The sequence below is a fragment of the Falco punctatus genome, assembly GCF_963210335.1.
Source record: "Falco punctatus genome assembly, chromosome: 11".
In the NCBI taxonomy this organism is placed as follows: Eukaryota; Metazoa; Chordata; class Aves; order Falconiformes; family Falconidae; genus Falco; species Falco punctatus.
Window position 1 is genome coordinate 26,889,233 of NC_137591.1, and position 17,120 is coordinate 26,906,352.

The window sequence follows — 17,120 nt, forward strand, 5'->3', positions numbered from 1 at the left end:
CCTTCCAAACAGCTTTAGCGATTCAAACATCAGAGCCCAGCAGACACTAAACAAATTTGCGGGGGGGGATGTCTCTTTGCAAAGGGCAGGGGACAGCCAAGCCAACAGGTCCTCAGGGTACACAGGTTGTAGTGCCACGGCATCCAGCTCCTCATTCCTGCATTTCAGCAGAGGGTCTCAAAGCACTTGCCATCTTATAGCCTCTCCAGAGGCCAGTGGCACTTGGGGACACCTAATCATGAGATGAGGGAGGTCTTACTGCATGGAATCCAGAGTGGGAATCAAGATGCTCACAAAGGGCTTTTGCATCTTTGACCTTAGCTACTGCTCACCCCTTCCAGGAGGGCCTTGCTGGCCACGTGGCCCCAGGAGGGCTGAGGGGTGACTCCACGGGCACACGTTCCCATCTGACCGGCAGGGATGGGTGGTGACGTGGTGGGTCCCGTGGCAGGTCCCGCTAGGACTGTGGTGCAGGCAGGTGAGTCATTCCCCTGCAGGCAAAGTCTGGGCCACCCAGGCAGGGCTGAGCTGCCCTTTGGACTGCAGGTGGTGTGTTCACACGGTGGCACAGCACACACTGTCCCCTCCCACGGGGACGCAGTGCCTGCACAGCAGTGGCAGTTGTTTTGTGCTGGAGCCTGGTGGGGTCTCCAGGGCACCAAGTGGGTGCCAGACCCTGTGGGCCTCAGCACTGGGTGGGCGCTGCCAAGGGTGCAGAGCACCAGGGTGATCCCCTTGTCAGGTGGCTGTGGTGGCATCTCCCAGAGGTACTTTGCTATGCTGCTGCTATGGCTGGCATCGCCTGGCATGGCTCAGGGATGCTGCAAGTCACCAACCAGCAGCAGCAGCCCACCTCTCCCTGCTTCTGAGGGGGATTTTGGTGGCTCACAGCAGAGAACCAAAGGGTACCAGGGTTTCCAGATGGACCTGACCACATGGAGGCTGCATCATGCCCCAGCCCCAGCCCAGCCCACTGTTCCCAGTCCCCAGAGCACCAGAGCTGTGCACAAGAGCCCAAGGCCAAGTCAAACCAAACCTCCTGTAACCCACTTGCAGCGAGAGTGCAGCATTACCCTGCCCGTGCCCGTGGGAGGTGGTGTCCCTCCACCGTGGTGGCCGTGGCACTTCTCAGGGGAGCAGGAGGGACACGCTGCCCTCCATGCTTTTCTCTTACGCGCCCCAGCTTTACTCTGCGGCTCTGGGAGAACAACATTTCCTTCAAAATCTCCAGTTCCCAGGCCCTGGGCTTCAAGGCAATGCCAGCAATCACAGGAGCTGGCAGCACTCCCTGTCCCTGTGGGCACCGGCTTGTGCGCACGGAGACACAGGCACGGCTCTGTGCTCAGTGTGGGGATGGGGGCTTTTAGGTAGGGCAGCTAGAACCGAGCCCAGCTCCATCCTCGGCTTGGAGGCTGCCAGCTTCACCCCTTGGCATGGGTGAATGCACGGGGTGAGCAGCCGCTCCTGCCCTGTGGAGCAAGTGCAATGATATGGGGCTGGGAGGTGGCACTTTTTAGATGTCACCGCGGGGCAGCTCAGCCCGAGGTCCCCCCCTAAGGCACATTTGGCAATGCGGGGGTTACCTGCTGCTCTGCATGATCTGCACACGGTGGGGTCCTGCTTGCGAGCCCCCCCGCAGCAGGCACTGGCCAGCTCCTGCCCTGTGAAGGGAAACGTGTGTGAGGCCTGTGGGGGGAAAACAACCGTCAGCTCCTTCGCCCGCTCCCGCCGTGGCAGGACGGCCACAGACGCCCCTTCCCGAAGCACAAACAGGGCAGTGTTCGGGGCTGCTCTGCCCTGGGCTGAGGCCCCTCGGGTGAGGCCAAAGTAAGCATCCCCGCCACAGCCGGCACCTCTGGGGCTGGGAAGGCTCCGACCTGAGCACAAACATGCACACACGTGGGGAAACACCTCTTCCCTCTGCGACACCTCCCCTCGTCCCTTTTTGTTCCCCAGCTTACTGGCTGCACACCAGCTCGGTGCCTTTGGTGAGGGGGTGGGCAGCACAGGAGGTGGGTGCCCCTGCACCTCTCGGCCCCTGCTCAGCCACAACTTCTCCTCTTCCTCCTCCCGCCTCCGCTTCTTGAGGGTGCTGGCAGGCGCAGGGAGCAGGGCAGGGCTGAGCTGCAGGGGAAAGGCACCTGTGCTCGGAGCATCACACCCACATTCCCGACATGGGCGCTGGAGCCTGGTTTGGCCAGAACAGCAGGACGGCTGGGCCTGGGCAGGGCATGCTCACTGCGGTCCCTCGCCGAGCGAGGCTGGACACGCACGGGGACGTCCAAGCACAGACAGGACCAGACCAAATCCCATGGACCAGCTGCATCCTTCCTGATGGCTGCTGAAGGATGGCGCACTGGGGCTGCAGGAGGGTCCCCTGGGAGACCCCTTTGTCACCCTGCGTGGGCACAGCTGCTGCCAGCACCGTGGCAGGACCTGCCAGCCCAGCGCGGGCGCAGCCCACCCTCCCACCGTGACAGCGGCACCGCTGTGGCAGCAGCGCCTCCGGAGAAGCCCGAGCACGGGATAAAGGCTGCAGCACCCAGGGGCCTGGCACGGAACCATTCAGGCTGGAAAAGACCTTTAAGATCATCAGGTCCAACCATTAGCCCAGCACTGCCACAGCCACCACTAACCATGTCCCCAAGCACAAAATTTTTAAACGCCCCCAGGGACGGTGATTCCACCCCCTCCCTGGGCAGCCTGTCCCAGTGCCTGACCGCCCTTTCCATTAAGAATTTTTTCCTACTCTCCCATCTAAACCTCCCCTGGTGCGAATCGATGCTGTTTCCTCCTGCCCTGTCGCTTGTTACCTGGGAGAAGAGACCGACCCCCCCCGCCTACAGCCCCTGTCAGGGAGTTTTAGGGAGCGATCAGGCCCCCCCGAGCCCCCTCCTCTCCAGGCTGAACCCCCCCAGCCGCCCCTCCCCAGCCTGGTGCCCCAGCCCCTGCCCGCCCCAGCCCCTGCGTCCCCCCCCGCCGTGAGGGGCCGGGGCTGAGCGCAGGCACCGCGGCCGGAGCCGCAGGCAGCGAGGAGCTGCCCCCGCCCCCCCACACCCCCCGAGCCGCCTGCGGGGAGCGGCGGGGCCAGGGGCGGGCAGCCGGGGGGAGCTCACGGCACAGCGGGACCCGCCCCCGCCGCGCCGCGCTCCCTCCGGCCGGCAGGTGGCGCCCCCGAGAGCCCGGCGTCCCTTGCGGCGCGGCGGGGCCCGGCGGCGGGGCCGGGGCTGCCCCTCGGCCGGCGCGATGGAGCCGGGCGGCGGGCGGCGGTGGCAGAAGGTGCTGTACGAGCGGCAGCCCTTCCCCGATAACTACGTGGATCAGCGGTTCCTGGAGGAGCTGCGGAAGAACGTGCACGCCCGCCGCTACCGGTACCGGGCCGTCGTCTTCCAGTCGGGAGCGGTGGTGCAGCAGCTGTGCAGCGTCTGCGTCTTCGTGCTGACCTGGTGGTACATGGCCGCCGGGGCGCTGAGCCCGCAGGGGCTGTTCGCGGCGGCCCTGGCCTCCTCCCTGCTGGGCTACGTCCTGTTCGACGCGGTGGACGGCGGGGCCGGGCGCTGGGCCAGCGGGCGGACGCGGTGGGCTGACCTGAAGAGCACGCTGGTGTTCGCAGCCTTCACCTACGGCTTCTCACCGGTGCTGAAGACGCTGACGGAGTCCATCAGCACGGACACCATCTACGCCATGTCGGCTCTCATGCTCCTCGGCCACCTCATCTTCTTTGACTACGGCGCCAACGCCGCCATCGTCTCCAGCACGCTGTCCCTCAACATGGCCATCTTCGCCTCGGTGTGCCTGGCCTCCCGCCTGCCTCGCTCCCTCCACGCCTTCGTGATGGTCACCTTCGCCATGCAGATCTTCGCCCTCTGGCCCATGCTGCAGAAGAAGCTGAAAGCCCAGACACCCCGCTGCTACGTGGGGGTGACGGTGCTCTTTGCGCTGGCGGCGCTGGCAGGGCTGGCCACCGTCTCCAGCGTGGGGGCCGTGCTCTTCGCCTCGCTGCTGCTCGCCATCTCCTGCCTCTGCCCTTACTGCCTCATCCGCCTTCAGCTGCTCAAGGACAACATCCACGGGCCGTGGGATGAGGCTGAGATCAAAGAGGACCTCTCCAGGTTCCTCATGTAGGCCTGGCTGATGGGACCCTCGCTGCTGTGAGCAGCGCAGAGGTCCTTGCTGGGGGACAGCCCGGGGGCGGGGGAGGACACCCGGCCCAATAAAGCCTCTGGCACAGCAACAAGGGCCACGTTTGCCTTACCCTCAGCATCTGTTTCCAGACGTGACCTGCTTGGTTTTGGTGAAGGAAGGACCTGAACCCCGTGGAGTGGCCAGCCTGTGCCACAGCTGGGGGAGCAAGCAAGCGGGTCAGGGTGTTCTCCAGGCATGCAGACCCCTACCCACACTTGGGGGAGGGGGCACAGGCTGTGTGCGCATCCCCTGAGTGGAAACACCACTCGGAAACGCACATCTGGCTCAGATGCCCCACAGCATGCCCATGGAGGTCCTCAGCGCTAAGGGACTTCAGTGTGTGCGATGGGGACTGACAGCGCTTCCCTGGGAGGCCTGGAGGGGAAGGGGACTGGGTGAGGGTCGCTGTGGGCAGGGTGGAGGGTGCTGCTGGACCTGCAGGGCCAAACATGAGGGCACCTGGGAAGGCGCGGTGCAGAGCCCTGCTCAGCTGCACCCCTCCGGCTGCTGATACCAGAATAGCCTCATGACGCTGCCAGACTCTGCGTTACCCTTACCCTCAGTCCTTTAGGAGGGGGTGGTGAGGGAGCAAGACCCCCTCCTCCCCTCTCTGAACCCCTCCCAGAGGTGGGTCTGGCCTTGCCACGGGGTGAGGAGCTCAGCACAGGCACCCGTGGGTGCACCCACCGGCTGCTGGGATAGTGGCAGGGCCTAGGTCCTGTCTGGCACCACACACAACAGAGGGTGCTGCCGGCAAAGAGGTCCTGGTCAAGACGAGCCAGCCCCGGTGCCGGTGCCAGGAGGGCTTCCCCAGCTCTTCCCCCTTCTCTGCTCCCATCTGGGACCATCCTGCAGCAGCCCAGCCCTGCTCCGGCCACCTCGGGGAGCAGAGCCTGCTGGAGCTGGCACCACAGGAGGGCAGGGATGCACAATCCTGCGCCAGCCCCACCTCACAGGGATGCATTTGGCATTACCTGGGGTTTTATGAAACTTCCCTCTTTTGGAAACCCGATGCTGCAGAAGTGCAGTTTTCTGCTTGATTTAGCTCATCCCTTTGAGCGGCGGCATCTCACCGCAGCGAGCGGGCGCTTGCCACGCACACCTTGGGCTTTCTCGGAAATGAGCAGCCCCCAGCGGAGTCCCCAACACCTCCAGTGCTTTGTTATGGCTCTTGCCAAGTGTTAAATGTTGCTGTTGTCGTCATGGCGATGACTACATCTCATTTTGGTTTTAATTAAAACCTGTGGAAGTGTAGAGCTCATGCTCCGGTCTCACAGGGAGCACAGAGTAGCCAGATGCTCAGTCAAGATGACATTTTTTTAGTTCTTTGGAAAGAAGACTTTTTTTCACAGGAAGGTTTCCCAGAAAGCTGCTCAGCAGCCGGGATGTCCCAACTCGCGCTGGGCTAATGACACTGAAACGCTGCCATCCAAAGCCGATTCACGATTCACGGAGCCTGTCGGCAGGGCAAGGTTTGAATGTAAATCAAAAGTAAATAAAATCTAGCCTGCCTGGCGCCCGTTGCTAATGTCTGTCACAGTGGAGGCTACAATAAAACAGAGTTTCTGCTGCACCCTTTCCCCCAAGGAGAAATATTTCCCCAAAAAAAGTCTACCCAAATTCAGACTCTCAAAACCAGCTCTGGGTTAGGAAAAGTGCAAACGTCAACTACCCAGACATTCCAGGTGGAGACAGGCACAGTCTGCCACTGACGCCTCAGCCCCCACTGGAATCCAGTGGATCACTTGTGCAGATCCCTGGGCTTGGATGGGTGCAGCAGGCCCCACGGACCCAGCTGCAGGCAGGATGCGGGATGTATCCCATCCGCCCGCCCACAGCTCCAGGTCCCTCCGCTCCACCCAGCTCCTTCCCTTCGCCTGTTCCTCAGCCTCCATCCCTACCCAGAGATCCCCCGGGGAAAGGCTCAGCCCTCCCCTTAGCCTGCCTGCACTGATATCCTGCACTCCCTAGCCTGGGACGTGAAAATATAAAGCCCAGTCCATGGCATGGATGCATAAAGGAACTTTGAAGAAGGGGAAAACGCAAGAGAAAGATGGGGAGAGGAGAGGAGGAGACAAAGGCCAGGCAGAGCTGCCCTAGGACTTCTCTGCCCTTCTCCTGAGGGCACACGCTCCTGAAGTTATTTAAGATGCTGAATAAATGGTCATTATGAGTATGTCTTCGTGCCTGAGGTCAGAGTACCCTCTACAGAACAAAACTTGCCATAACTGTGCCCAGCTGAGCAGCAGAGCTGGATGCCCAGGAGCATTCGCTACCAGAGTGTATCGTCCTGCGGCTTCCCTGGTGGAGCACACGCCGAGACCACAGAACCCGGTCGGTCCTTCTCAGCTCGTGCGCAATCAGATCCTCAGCAACCAGCTTGGAAGAGTTAAATGTTATTTTGCATTTTTTTCCAAGTCCACTGAGATCGAGTACTTTAATGGGACATTTTCTTTTGATTTGAAGCTGGCCAAATGCAAGTAATTGTAAACCGGCTAGGGATAAGCCTTGTTCCTGGGGGAGCCGCCGACACGTGCCGTCTGGAATCTCCATCTACAGCCTCTGCTGCAGGGAAAGGCAAGTGTCAGCCACCCACCCCATGCTGTTGGGGCCCACATCCCACCCCATGTGGGAGAGTGGATCTGGGAATCCTGGGCAGAGTGAAGCTTCAGTCTTTGAGGGTAAGATCTTTATATCTCTTCAATTCCCACATTAATCACTGAAGCTTTTCTCAGCTTTATGATGTGAGAGGCAACAGCAACAACACGAATGATCAGGAAATCAGAACAGGATTTGAAAAGCAGCCTAGGGATGCATAATGCCACCAGCTGGTGCAGCACCCTTAGCCTTATCTGCTGAGCCACAGAACGTATGCCATTGCAGGGTAGAAATAGCATAGACAAGCTTAAACAGCCTCTTCAAAAAGTCATCCCGTGAGCTGATGCTAAAGAACGTGCCAAGGTTTCCCAGCACACCAATACCTTTGTCTTTCTACTTAGGAATTTTTAGGAATAGCTACAAGAAAACTGTGAAGTTCAGAATCCTATTTCCAGCAATATTTTTTATCAAATACTTCAGAAGAAGGTAAAGATCTCTGCAAAAGATTTAACACCCTGAAATGCTCCAAGAAAGAAGTTTGTGCCTTACAGCCTCATGGACGGAGGTCAGCTAGCAGCTAGAGCAGCAGCAGCTCCTGGTTGGGGTGCTGTAGGTAAGGCCATAGCAACTAAAACTTCATTTGTTGTGGGTTCATCTGTTGGTACCATGCTGTATCCCAGAGGGAAGCAGCGAGAGCTTTGCCCAGTGTGGAACAGTTTTTTGAACAATGTGGAAAAGCAGCAGCTTGTGAAATTCAGCCTGTTCCCATTCCCTCTTACCTGAGAGGTGAAGCATGGCCAGGATCTCCCCAAGAGCCTGCTGGGTGCAAACACCGTCCCTTCTGTAGTAGTCCTGAGACCACACAATTCCTGAACTCTGCTGAGGTTGGTTTTTTTTTTTTGCCTGGTACCTGATGGCGACGAGTTCCACAAATGAAAGACACAGCCAGTCTGAGCTCCCCTCCTCATCCCCCACCCTTGGGACAGTTGTGTTCATGGGACTGCATTTCTCCCTCTTCCCAGGGTGCTGGTAAGCACCTTCCCCATCACTGTACTCCTTCCAGCTCCAGCAATTCCTAGCATTTCAGCATCCCAGCACATGCATTTCAAAGGTCTAGCAGGAATGATTATTTACCTCCCTCTCCCAAGAATTGCTGTACTTGGGGTTCCCCCCCCCCTTTTTGCTAATACCATTGCCATTTTTTCTGTTGTACTCTACCCAAAAACTAAGTGAGAAAAAAAAAAAAGAAAAATCTGTGTAAGCCTATAGCTCTCTGGGCTTGTACCCCCTTCTAATTTGAGCAAGCTTAGTGCCTGGCATTTACCAGCAGCTCCCTGGTATATGACAGGTCAGCAGGGATCTAAATCAGCTGGAGGAATTGCCCAAATTCAGCACAGCTGTGTCAGACCTGGCTTGGACCAGAGCACAGCCTGTGTGTCGTCAGGCCCCTTCCTCATGCACAACACTGATCTCCTCGGCTCTCCTGCCCCCATCCCCTGAGCAGCACTGCTGCAGCTCCCTCTCACCGTGAACCTCCTACTACAAAGAAACGTCTTGTTTGTGCTCCTGGAACACCAGGCTGGAGTCCTGCTGCTGTGTTGTGCCTCTGGTCTGTACCTGTGCAATGCCGTCTGATGCAGCCGTGTGGTTTGTGAGATACCCCCTCCTGGTTTTTGTATGAGAAAAAAAAAAAAAAAGTCAATAAAAGTCATCAGTTTCCCTTTTTTTTAAAACTTGCTCTATGTATACTTCTCTGGCACCCAAAACAAGCACAGCTTCTAAATGTTAAACCCCAGATTTTGCCTTTCCTGTAGGGACAGACACATTCGGAATCCCAGAGGTAGCTACTTCCAGCTATTTCAGCTCAGATGCTCCAAAGAGGTCAGCTCGCAAGGAATTCAGAGGTTTAGCTTGAAAAAAAATGGTCAGAGCAGCTGTGATTTATTTATAATTGTGCAGATTCATCAGTCTAGAGACTGCTACAATCTTCTCTGACCTTCTGCTCAGCCAGGTGCTGCCTGCTGGGTGTTACAGACATATTTTAGGACTCTTGTTGTTAAAGGGGCTGGCTATTCTATCTGCTAATGCTAAGCCAGAGGCATTGATGTGGAGCAATCCTGGTGGTTAACGAATTCGGAAGCCATGGTAGAATCCTAGCAGAACGTCCCTCCCTCCACCACACCGGAGGATGGGAGTGTCCACAGAGCCCAGGCAATTTCTCACATGGGGTATGAATGGCTCCATTTGGGAACGAGTGGGTAGACCCTTCAATAGGAAACCAGCACAAGTTCCTTTTGTAGTCAGAATTTTTATTTTTTTTATATCCAGGTTTATTATTAACATCTGAAAATAAAATCTTTCATTTACAAATAGGCTAGTGCAAATTAAAGATAATTTTGGACAAAAAAAAAAACAACAACAAAAAACACAACCCAAAAAAAAGAGAGCTTGCATGTAACAAAAAAGAAATGCGTGTGTTAGGATGATCTTCCTGGAACAGCTGGCGGACGTCGCCTAGAAAAAAGACAAAAAATAACCCAAAATTCACAGGGAGAGGGGGAAAAGAGATTTAAAACAAAAGGTCAAGACACAGTAAAACAACTCATACACAAAATTATCTTAATAAAATAGGTTAAGAGAAAAAGGCACAGAACATGCACATTAAGGAAAAGAGCAAGAGCAAGATTAGAATCAGCTGGCTATCAGCACAGCCTCAGCTTTCATCCTCACCGCTTCCCATCTGACTTGCTGGCGCCAGAGAACTAGGACAATCACATCACAAGCGTGGAGGTCGCTGGTCATGGGCTTTCTAATTGTCTTGCAGCAAATAATATCCTCTGGAAGAGCTTTTCTGCATGGCCAACCTTAAAATATGCACCACTATCTGCTTCAAACACTGTTGTTGGAGTAGATCTTTTTTAAGTGAGATTCTGATGAAATTGGGAAGGCTCAAAGAAGATGGGCCACAGGCTGGACTGGGGCGTTGGGAGGGACGTTTCTGGGAAGGGTTAAAAGCATGGGCGAGGGCAGTGCAATGAATCTACTGCCAGCCTGAATACGAGAGACCCTTGGCAGCCGATGGCCCCGTGCAGTGGTTAGAGAAGAGCGGATAACTCCTCCTGCCACCCGGCACAGAGCACTCGTGTCACCCACCAACATGCCAGGAACCAAATTCATAGAGGGGTATGTGACATACTCCAGCCAGACGGGATGGGACACGTGTTCACCACAGGGGAGTGCACAGGCTGCCTCAGCCACAGCCATTGAAAAGCATATAAAAAAAAAAATAAATCTCAAAACACTATAGCAGGCAAGTGAATACAGTGGGGGTGTTGCTGCCTTGCTCATCCCACCCTTTGCTCCCCCCTTTCCCAAAACCTAAGGACCAACGTAGTGACTGTCGGGCTCAGTGAGAAACGTCCTCTCCCATAGGAAGCGGCTGCACGGCTTGTGCCATACAGACCGTCCCCTCCAAGCACAGATTCCAGTTACTTGGCTCATATGGATCTGGAGGAGGAACTGAGCAATCACGACACCTACACATTCGTACACAGGCACTTGAAGGGAGAAATCCCTTCCACACATAACACATACACGTGTACATTTTTGCTCCAGCTCCTGCTCTGGAGGACTCTGGCCTTTCTGCTCAGCTCTGAATCTCCCCAAAACATGCTTTCCCCAGCGATGAAATGAATACCAGGTACTGCTTGAAAATCATTCATCCATTTGCCAGCAAAACATCTCTGCGGCACTCCAAGCCCCGTGCAGGGCAGCAGGCTGAATGCCTCCCATGGGTTCCATCTCCCCCATCTCCCCCTTTAATGGCATCTCCAGTGATCTCAATGCAAGGCGCATCTCCAATAAATCCTCACTGCAGTCCCAACAGGGGCGGAGTGTGGCATGCTGAGCTGGTGCTGCGAGAGACAGAAGACCACTCATGCACATCCAGAAAGTAATAATAAAAAGCCCGTCAAGAGTTACAGTTTATTTCAGGTTCAGAAATGCAGCATAACATTTTTACAGCAGGTGTAATGTGATGCTCAGTAACAACCATGGTTTCAGGAATTGACTTGCTGTGCTCAAAGGTCAACACCAGGAACCATTTACAGATTATGAAACCAAAGGCAGATGTTCTGGCTCACATGAAGTAGAGCATTAAACATACAGAGCAAAATTCAGAAAGAAATTAAGCATTTGCTTCTTACAAGAAGAAGTCATCATTTACGCCATCCTGGAAAAGTAAAGAGACAGGCAGTAAAGCAAACAGTCGGCAAGACGGGACAAATCATAGATCAAGCAAGAGTGGAGGACTGTCTGGACGGGAGGAGCCATCGGTATCAGCTCGCCTGCAGACAAAGCAAGAGGAGAGACAGGCAGAGTGACATTCATTTACACAGGGAGCTGCTCTGCTAGAGCCCGGGAAGGCGGCTCTGCCACGGCGAGAGGGACGGTGCCACCAGCGCACCAGGAGGCTGGGTGCCACCCCGGCGCGCCAGGGCAAGAGCGCTGCTTCCAGTTCAGGAGGTTTGGACTATTTTAAGACAGAAAGACAGAACTAGCCAGTAATCTCAGTATGCAGTATACATGTTGTTTAGTGTAGCTGTCTGCGAGAGAGAGTATAGTATTTTCTATGTTATGTTTTAACACGAGATGCCATAACTTATAATGTATCTCCTTTAACATAATAAATAATCTACTTTTATGAGGCTTATTCAGAAAGTGCAACAAGATCAGCAATAAAATAAACACATATTAACTATGTACACGAGCCTTTTCATTGAACATACAATCTTTTCAATCCTGACACCAGATCCCTTGAGATTAAAGGCCGAGAGCTATTTACGGCATGTGCGGGCTCCTCAGCTGTTCGCCAGCCACCACGAGGTGAGGTGGAACATGTTCCCCAGGCGGAGGCTCAGCCTTAGCCTAAATGCAATACTAGATGAGCACCCTCCTGAAACTTAGCTACGTACATCACCCAGCTCATTATGCACCTCACGTAAGATCAGAAACCCTGCTGTTGCTTAGTGGGAGTCTCCACTGCTTCCCAGCAATCTTCTGGGCTTTGCCAGAGGGAGTGGATCAAAGGAAAGGAGAACAAGCTGTGCTCTCCGATCCGGGAGGTCAGGCTGGGCTCAGCCTCCGTGAGGGTGTCTGCAGAGGGGGCAGCGGCCAGTCCCTCCAGCAGATGCGCGGGGTGCTCGTCCTGCTGTCCTTCAGGCATGGAGCGAGTTGTGGCCAAGGCAGCTCCTCCGAGAACAAGGGACGGGAGAGCCACGACTCGGCAGCACCAGGAGCGAGCGGGACGGACCAACCCCCTCCAGGCATCGCCGGGCAGGAGGAAAGGAGCCGAGCTTGGGAGAACACTGCTCGCTCAAGGGGGGGGGGGGGGGGGGGGGGGGGGCGGGCAGTTTCTTGGGAAGCACTTAGCGTTTTTCCTAGAAACAACAATTTGATTTAGTTTATTTTGAAAAGCATATATGCAAGAAGTCAGGGGTAAAATCATCAAACCCTGGATCTGTGCTTAAGGTTAATTATTAACCTGCACACCTAGAAGCGCTGCGTTTAGGGTACAGGGCCAGGTCCAGATGTGATGTGCAGGGGGATGCAGGGGAGGGAGGGTGGTGCAGCTGTGTCCCACCACCTCCCCATCGAGTGCAGATCCAGACGGTGCTGACAATGGGGCCGCAGGTGCCTTGCTGCCGCCTCCTCTTTTGGGTAAATCCACCCCTGAGATCTTCATTTACAATCCAGGATTACTGCTGACAAACACCATTTCTTGGGGGACAGAGTTAAGGACAGCGCTGAATCATGCTACCTACCTCCTTATGCTCGACAGAAACAATCATTAAAGGAAATTAAGGAGTCTCAAGTACAGAGGATTTAAAAACATGTTTTTATGCCAGGACCTATGTCATCTAATTGAGGCTCCTGACTTACTGGCATTACCGCCCTCGTCCCTCACGCAGCCACACGGCTCTGAATCACCTTCTGGAGGTGCTGCCTCTTTCTGCTGGACAAAGGGGTCCTCGGATGACAAAGGCGAGTGCTTGGGGTACGGTGGGATAAACGCAGACCACGGCCTTGCAACATCACTGAATGAGCATCAAAATCTGGGGCTGAAGTGACCGTCTGTGGCTAAGGCACTAAGCCCGGCTTTCCGTCAGCAGGCAGCTGCCTGTCAGCAGCAGGGTTCTGATAAACTCTGTACAGCTCTGCCAGCTAGGCAACAGCAGGGACTACCATAGCCATTTACAAAAATGCATCTAATAGATGCATTGCATGTTACAGCAGAGTGCAACACAGCAGAAGACTGTGTAGAACACAAGAAAACCCATCAAAATATGTCTTTTTCTTTTGTTTTTTTGGTAGTAAAAATCAGTATGACTGTGGTTGGGTTTGCAACCTTTTTTTTTTTTCCTTTTTTCTCCTTGCAAGCTGATTCTGTGCATTTGGTGTTGGAGATCTGGGCCTGTTCTCCCAACACTTAAGCAGTCTTCTGAGATCACCATGATGCCGGTGCTCTGACAAACTCCATCTCCACTGTGCCTCAGATGTTGACCTCTAGGCTCCCCAGGCGTGTATCACAAGTATAAGGTTGACAGGAAATTAAAGTTAAGCTAATGTACAAATCATGATGCTTTCCCAAGCTCGTCTCTCTTATGCAAGCTGAAACACGATTTGCTTCAGTGGTGAGCACAACTAATCAGCAGCCTGGGAATACTTAATAGGCTAAATCCCCATTTGTTGTGGCTCTTTGATTGGATTCTTCCTAACCATGGGGTTACAGCATACTAGAGCCTCACATGCAGTCTTAATCAATAAATTTATTAGACCGATTATGCCGAGGGTCTTTGAAACCACCCATTGCTTTGTCTAGGGATCTGTAACCGTAATCATACTAACAGCAGTTCATATTTTCTGAAGAAACAGGGCCAAATTCATCTCTACTTTAATTCTGTCAACTCAGTGAGTTTTAAGCTATAAGGGTGACACTGATCCTAAGCGTTTAAAGTGAAGCAACGCAGTTAAGACAGAAGGTTTTTATAACGCATTAATATATAATGTGCAAAACAAGAGGCAGAGAGGACCTCTGCAAGTGAGCATCTGCTAAAATAACCCACTGCCAGGATGCGCAGCTGAGCGCTTCTCAGTGCCAGCTGGATAAAGCGACTCTGATCTGAGGTATGCAGGACTCCCAAGTGATGGAAAGAGAGAATCTTTATGTAAAGGGGCCCAGCAGAACTTTATCGACTGGCGTGAGCACACACCTCGCATCCAAACCAGACCCTTCCCTTGGAGAGCTCAGATGCAAACCTCGGCCACAGCTCCATGAATTGGCTCACACAGTGGGCAGCAGAGCGGTAGCCCATTTACAACTCTGCATATACCTATATCTGTACCTATAGCTATACCTCCTGTTTCACAAAATGGCCAAAAGCAACACCCACTTCTCTGGATCCTGCCACATGGTACATTTATACGTCTTACAAGCACTCACAGAATCCCCAAGGCTTCCCACGAGTGGGAGCACGAACGGGAGCAAGCACTAGCAGAGGACAAGGCGAGCTGGCACACGCTGCTCTGCCGTGCAGCGGCTCTTCAAACCTCTGCCCTTCGACATCCTCGCGGCAGGGTGAGATGGCTCCACACTGAGCCCTGCAAGCAGGGCCACCGCAGCCTGGTCCTCACCCACCACCCAGGCAAATTCGCGTGTCAGCTGCCGACGTGGAAATAAAGCAGAACATGCATTGTCCCATACACACCCTTCTTGTTTAACAACATTCCTTCAAAACTAGACTTCGGATAAGAAGAAATTATGGGAGAAGCAGCCATCCAGCAAGCTTCTTGCAAGAGAGACATGGAAGCGTGGGGCTTTCAGAAGAGCTTGGTAAGAAACCATATTGCTTTTCTTTGCCCAGTTGAGCCATTAAAAGAGAAAATGGGCATAAGTGTGTAATTCCAAATAATAGAAAACCTGGAAGGTACAAATAAAAGCGAGATTCCTTTCAGATAAGAGGGGGAAAAGAGGCAGACCAAAGCAGCACGCGCACAACTGCACAGCAAGGCAAGCGTTCCATCCGCTGCACAGGGCTGTCGGCACAGCTGCCTGGGTGAAGACGTGTCAGTAAGTTAGCTAACATCAGCTACTGCGAAAGGAAAAGTCAAGGCAGCACACACCTTCCCCAAACATTTAAGACCTCATAAACAATGCAGAATGGACAGAGAGTATATCAGTAAAATTGTTACTTGCCTATAGATGTCCATACATGCGACTATACATTGGTTATTGCAACAGTTATCAAGCAATTTGTTTCCACGTATTTGGTTAACAATGAACGACATGCCAGAAGCTTCTTTTAGTCTAACATGGATGAATCTAACGGACGAATTACAGTGGGCCGAGTAGGTGAAGGGGGTGGTCTTCGACTGGAGAGAAAGAGAGAAGAAACAATAAGCACAAACACTGAGAACAAACTTGGCACCTTTTGCTGTCACTACGTGAACATGCACATGCTCCTAAACACAACCACTTTATTTCCACGTACGCTGAAGCACGACAGTCCTAAGCATCCACTATAAGAAAGCAATGGCTTTGCCTCATGCCTACCATGCCTTAGCCCTCTCGTGCATCACACGGCTCTTCTCTCTGGCCCGCAGCCTGGGTATTCCCCAAACACAGTCACCTCCTTGTCTCAGAAACCATCAGGGGAGGATCGTTATTCCTGCTTTCGCAGGGGTCAGCCCCAGCCCAGAGAGCCACCGAGCAGGCTGACAGGCAGGTTTCCCAGTGGCTAGTTGGATGCAGGAAGACAGCTTGCAGCAACTTCAGCTGCTCTTTGCAGAAGCAGAAAAACCTGATGCAGTTTGGCCAACTGCAGCCACACCAATGTGCCCCAACAGAGGCACAAACTTCAAACTTTATGTCAGTTATGAAAATGCTGTCTGCGGCTATGCCTTCTGGAGTCATTCATTTACCACTAATGCATTCTGCTATTAACTTCAGTAACTGCTAAGGCAGTCCCCGATTTTTTGGGAAGGCTTATGGGTCTTTATTCCCCTGTTTCAAACGGCTGATTCAGCACAGGCTCCTGCGTACTGCCAGCCCCCGCGTTTCATCTGATCAGAGGAGCAGTGCAACAGGTAGCAGCAACCCCATCCTCCTGCACGTCCAGGCTGAGCAGGGACAGTTCTGCCTGAGACCTTCCCCTCCCTCGCTTCGTCCCAGGACGGCACACCGACTCTGACGGAGCTGTAGACAGATTCTCTCCAGTAGCCACGTAATCGCCTTTCACATTTCTGTGTGTATTTAGGGTACGTGGGTTCTGTCAGTGCCGTGCAGAAGTAGCTCCCATCAGCTTACTTAAACAAACCATTCTTGTTTTGTTAACGCTCCATTCCGCCTGGGCTAAAGCACCCCACCGCTGAGCAAAGCCTGTGCAGAACTTGCGATGACAATACCTGTCTGGCCTCCAGCCCCCCGCTAGCTCAGACGGTGCTGCCTGGCGCTGTTTTGTGCTGTATAAATACACTGCAGAGCCTGTTTCTTGCAGCCAGCCTGCCCCTTAGCTAGCGATGCAGCACCCTCCAGCAGGGTTTTGTTGCTGCAGTGATTCCTACCCATCTCTCGCACAGTGTTTTTGCTCCCCGTTTTCTTTAAAGCTCTCTCTTTGCTCCTTAACCCAGCCCAGATCACCACAAGAGCGCAGGGATGCTCCGGGATTCGAGTGTGGTGGGGAGCTGGGGGCCCTTCAGCACCCACTTAGCTTCAGCTTCATTAACGGCCAGGACAAATTGCACAGCCCCCTCTAATGCCGCCCTCCACCTGCAAAAGTAGGACAGATCCTGTCTGTGAAGAAGATTACAAAGGCAACTGTCTCATTCTGTTAAAGCTAAACACCAGATGAAAAGAATGTAACAATGTGTTAATCTTCTTTGAACTGGAAATAATATATGAGACAAATTTACACTTGACAAAAAAAAAAAAAAAAAGTCTTGCTTGGCTCAAACTGTATCTGGTAGGACAGTATTCTCTTTTGGTGAAGAAACGAGTATTTTAATCCCTAACATGCAACAAATACAAAATATGCCAACTAAAGCGATCAAGTAAATCAACAAGCTAAAAAAAAATAGGCAAAGTATAATTTCTTCATGGTGTATTTTTCTTACAGAAAAAAATGTTACTGTGTTAACTATTGTTTCTTGTGTTGCTCCAGTGTAGGTCTTCTGGACCCATTTCCAAAATTTGTAGTTTCATGAAGAACCACTTCTAAGGCTCTGCGTTTCTGCTGGGTTGCATTAAATTATTCCTTTGTTGAAATGCCTCACATTGCATT

At 53.3% G+C, this 17,120-nt stretch overlaps 2 protein-coding genes across 2 annotated transcripts in view; one reads left to right on the top strand and one right to left on the bottom strand.

Annotated features, from left to right (window-relative positions):
- Window positions 1-3,138: 3,138 nt before the first annotated feature.
- Window positions 3,139-4,239, top strand: PIGC (phosphatidylinositol glycan anchor biosynthesis class C). Its single transcript, XM_080407337.1, has one exon. It carries the CDS (start codon window positions 3,247-3,249, stop codon window positions 4,123-4,125), a length of 879 nt encoding a protein of 292 aa, XP_080263463.1. The 5' UTR covers window positions 3,139-3,246; the 3' UTR covers window positions 4,126-4,239.
- A 4,836-nt stretch (window positions 4,240-9,075) lies between these two features.
- DNM3 (dynamin 3) overlaps window positions 9,076-17,120 on the bottom strand; it is a 192,520-nt gene continuing 184,475 nt past the window's right edge. The window contains exon 21 of the mRNA XM_080407327.1: window positions 9,076-15,213. Coding sequence (XP_080263453.1) covers window positions 15,144-15,213 — 70 coding nt within the window. The 3' untranslated portion in view covers window positions 9,076-15,143. The remainder of the gene's footprint in view (window positions 15,214-17,120) is intronic.

Bases quoted from the DNA above. Each gene is read 5' to 3' on its own strand.
- PIGC (XM_080407337.1), top strand. From the start codon at position 3,247: ATGGAGCCGGGCGGCGGGCGGCGGTGGCAGAAGGTGCTGTACGAGCGG.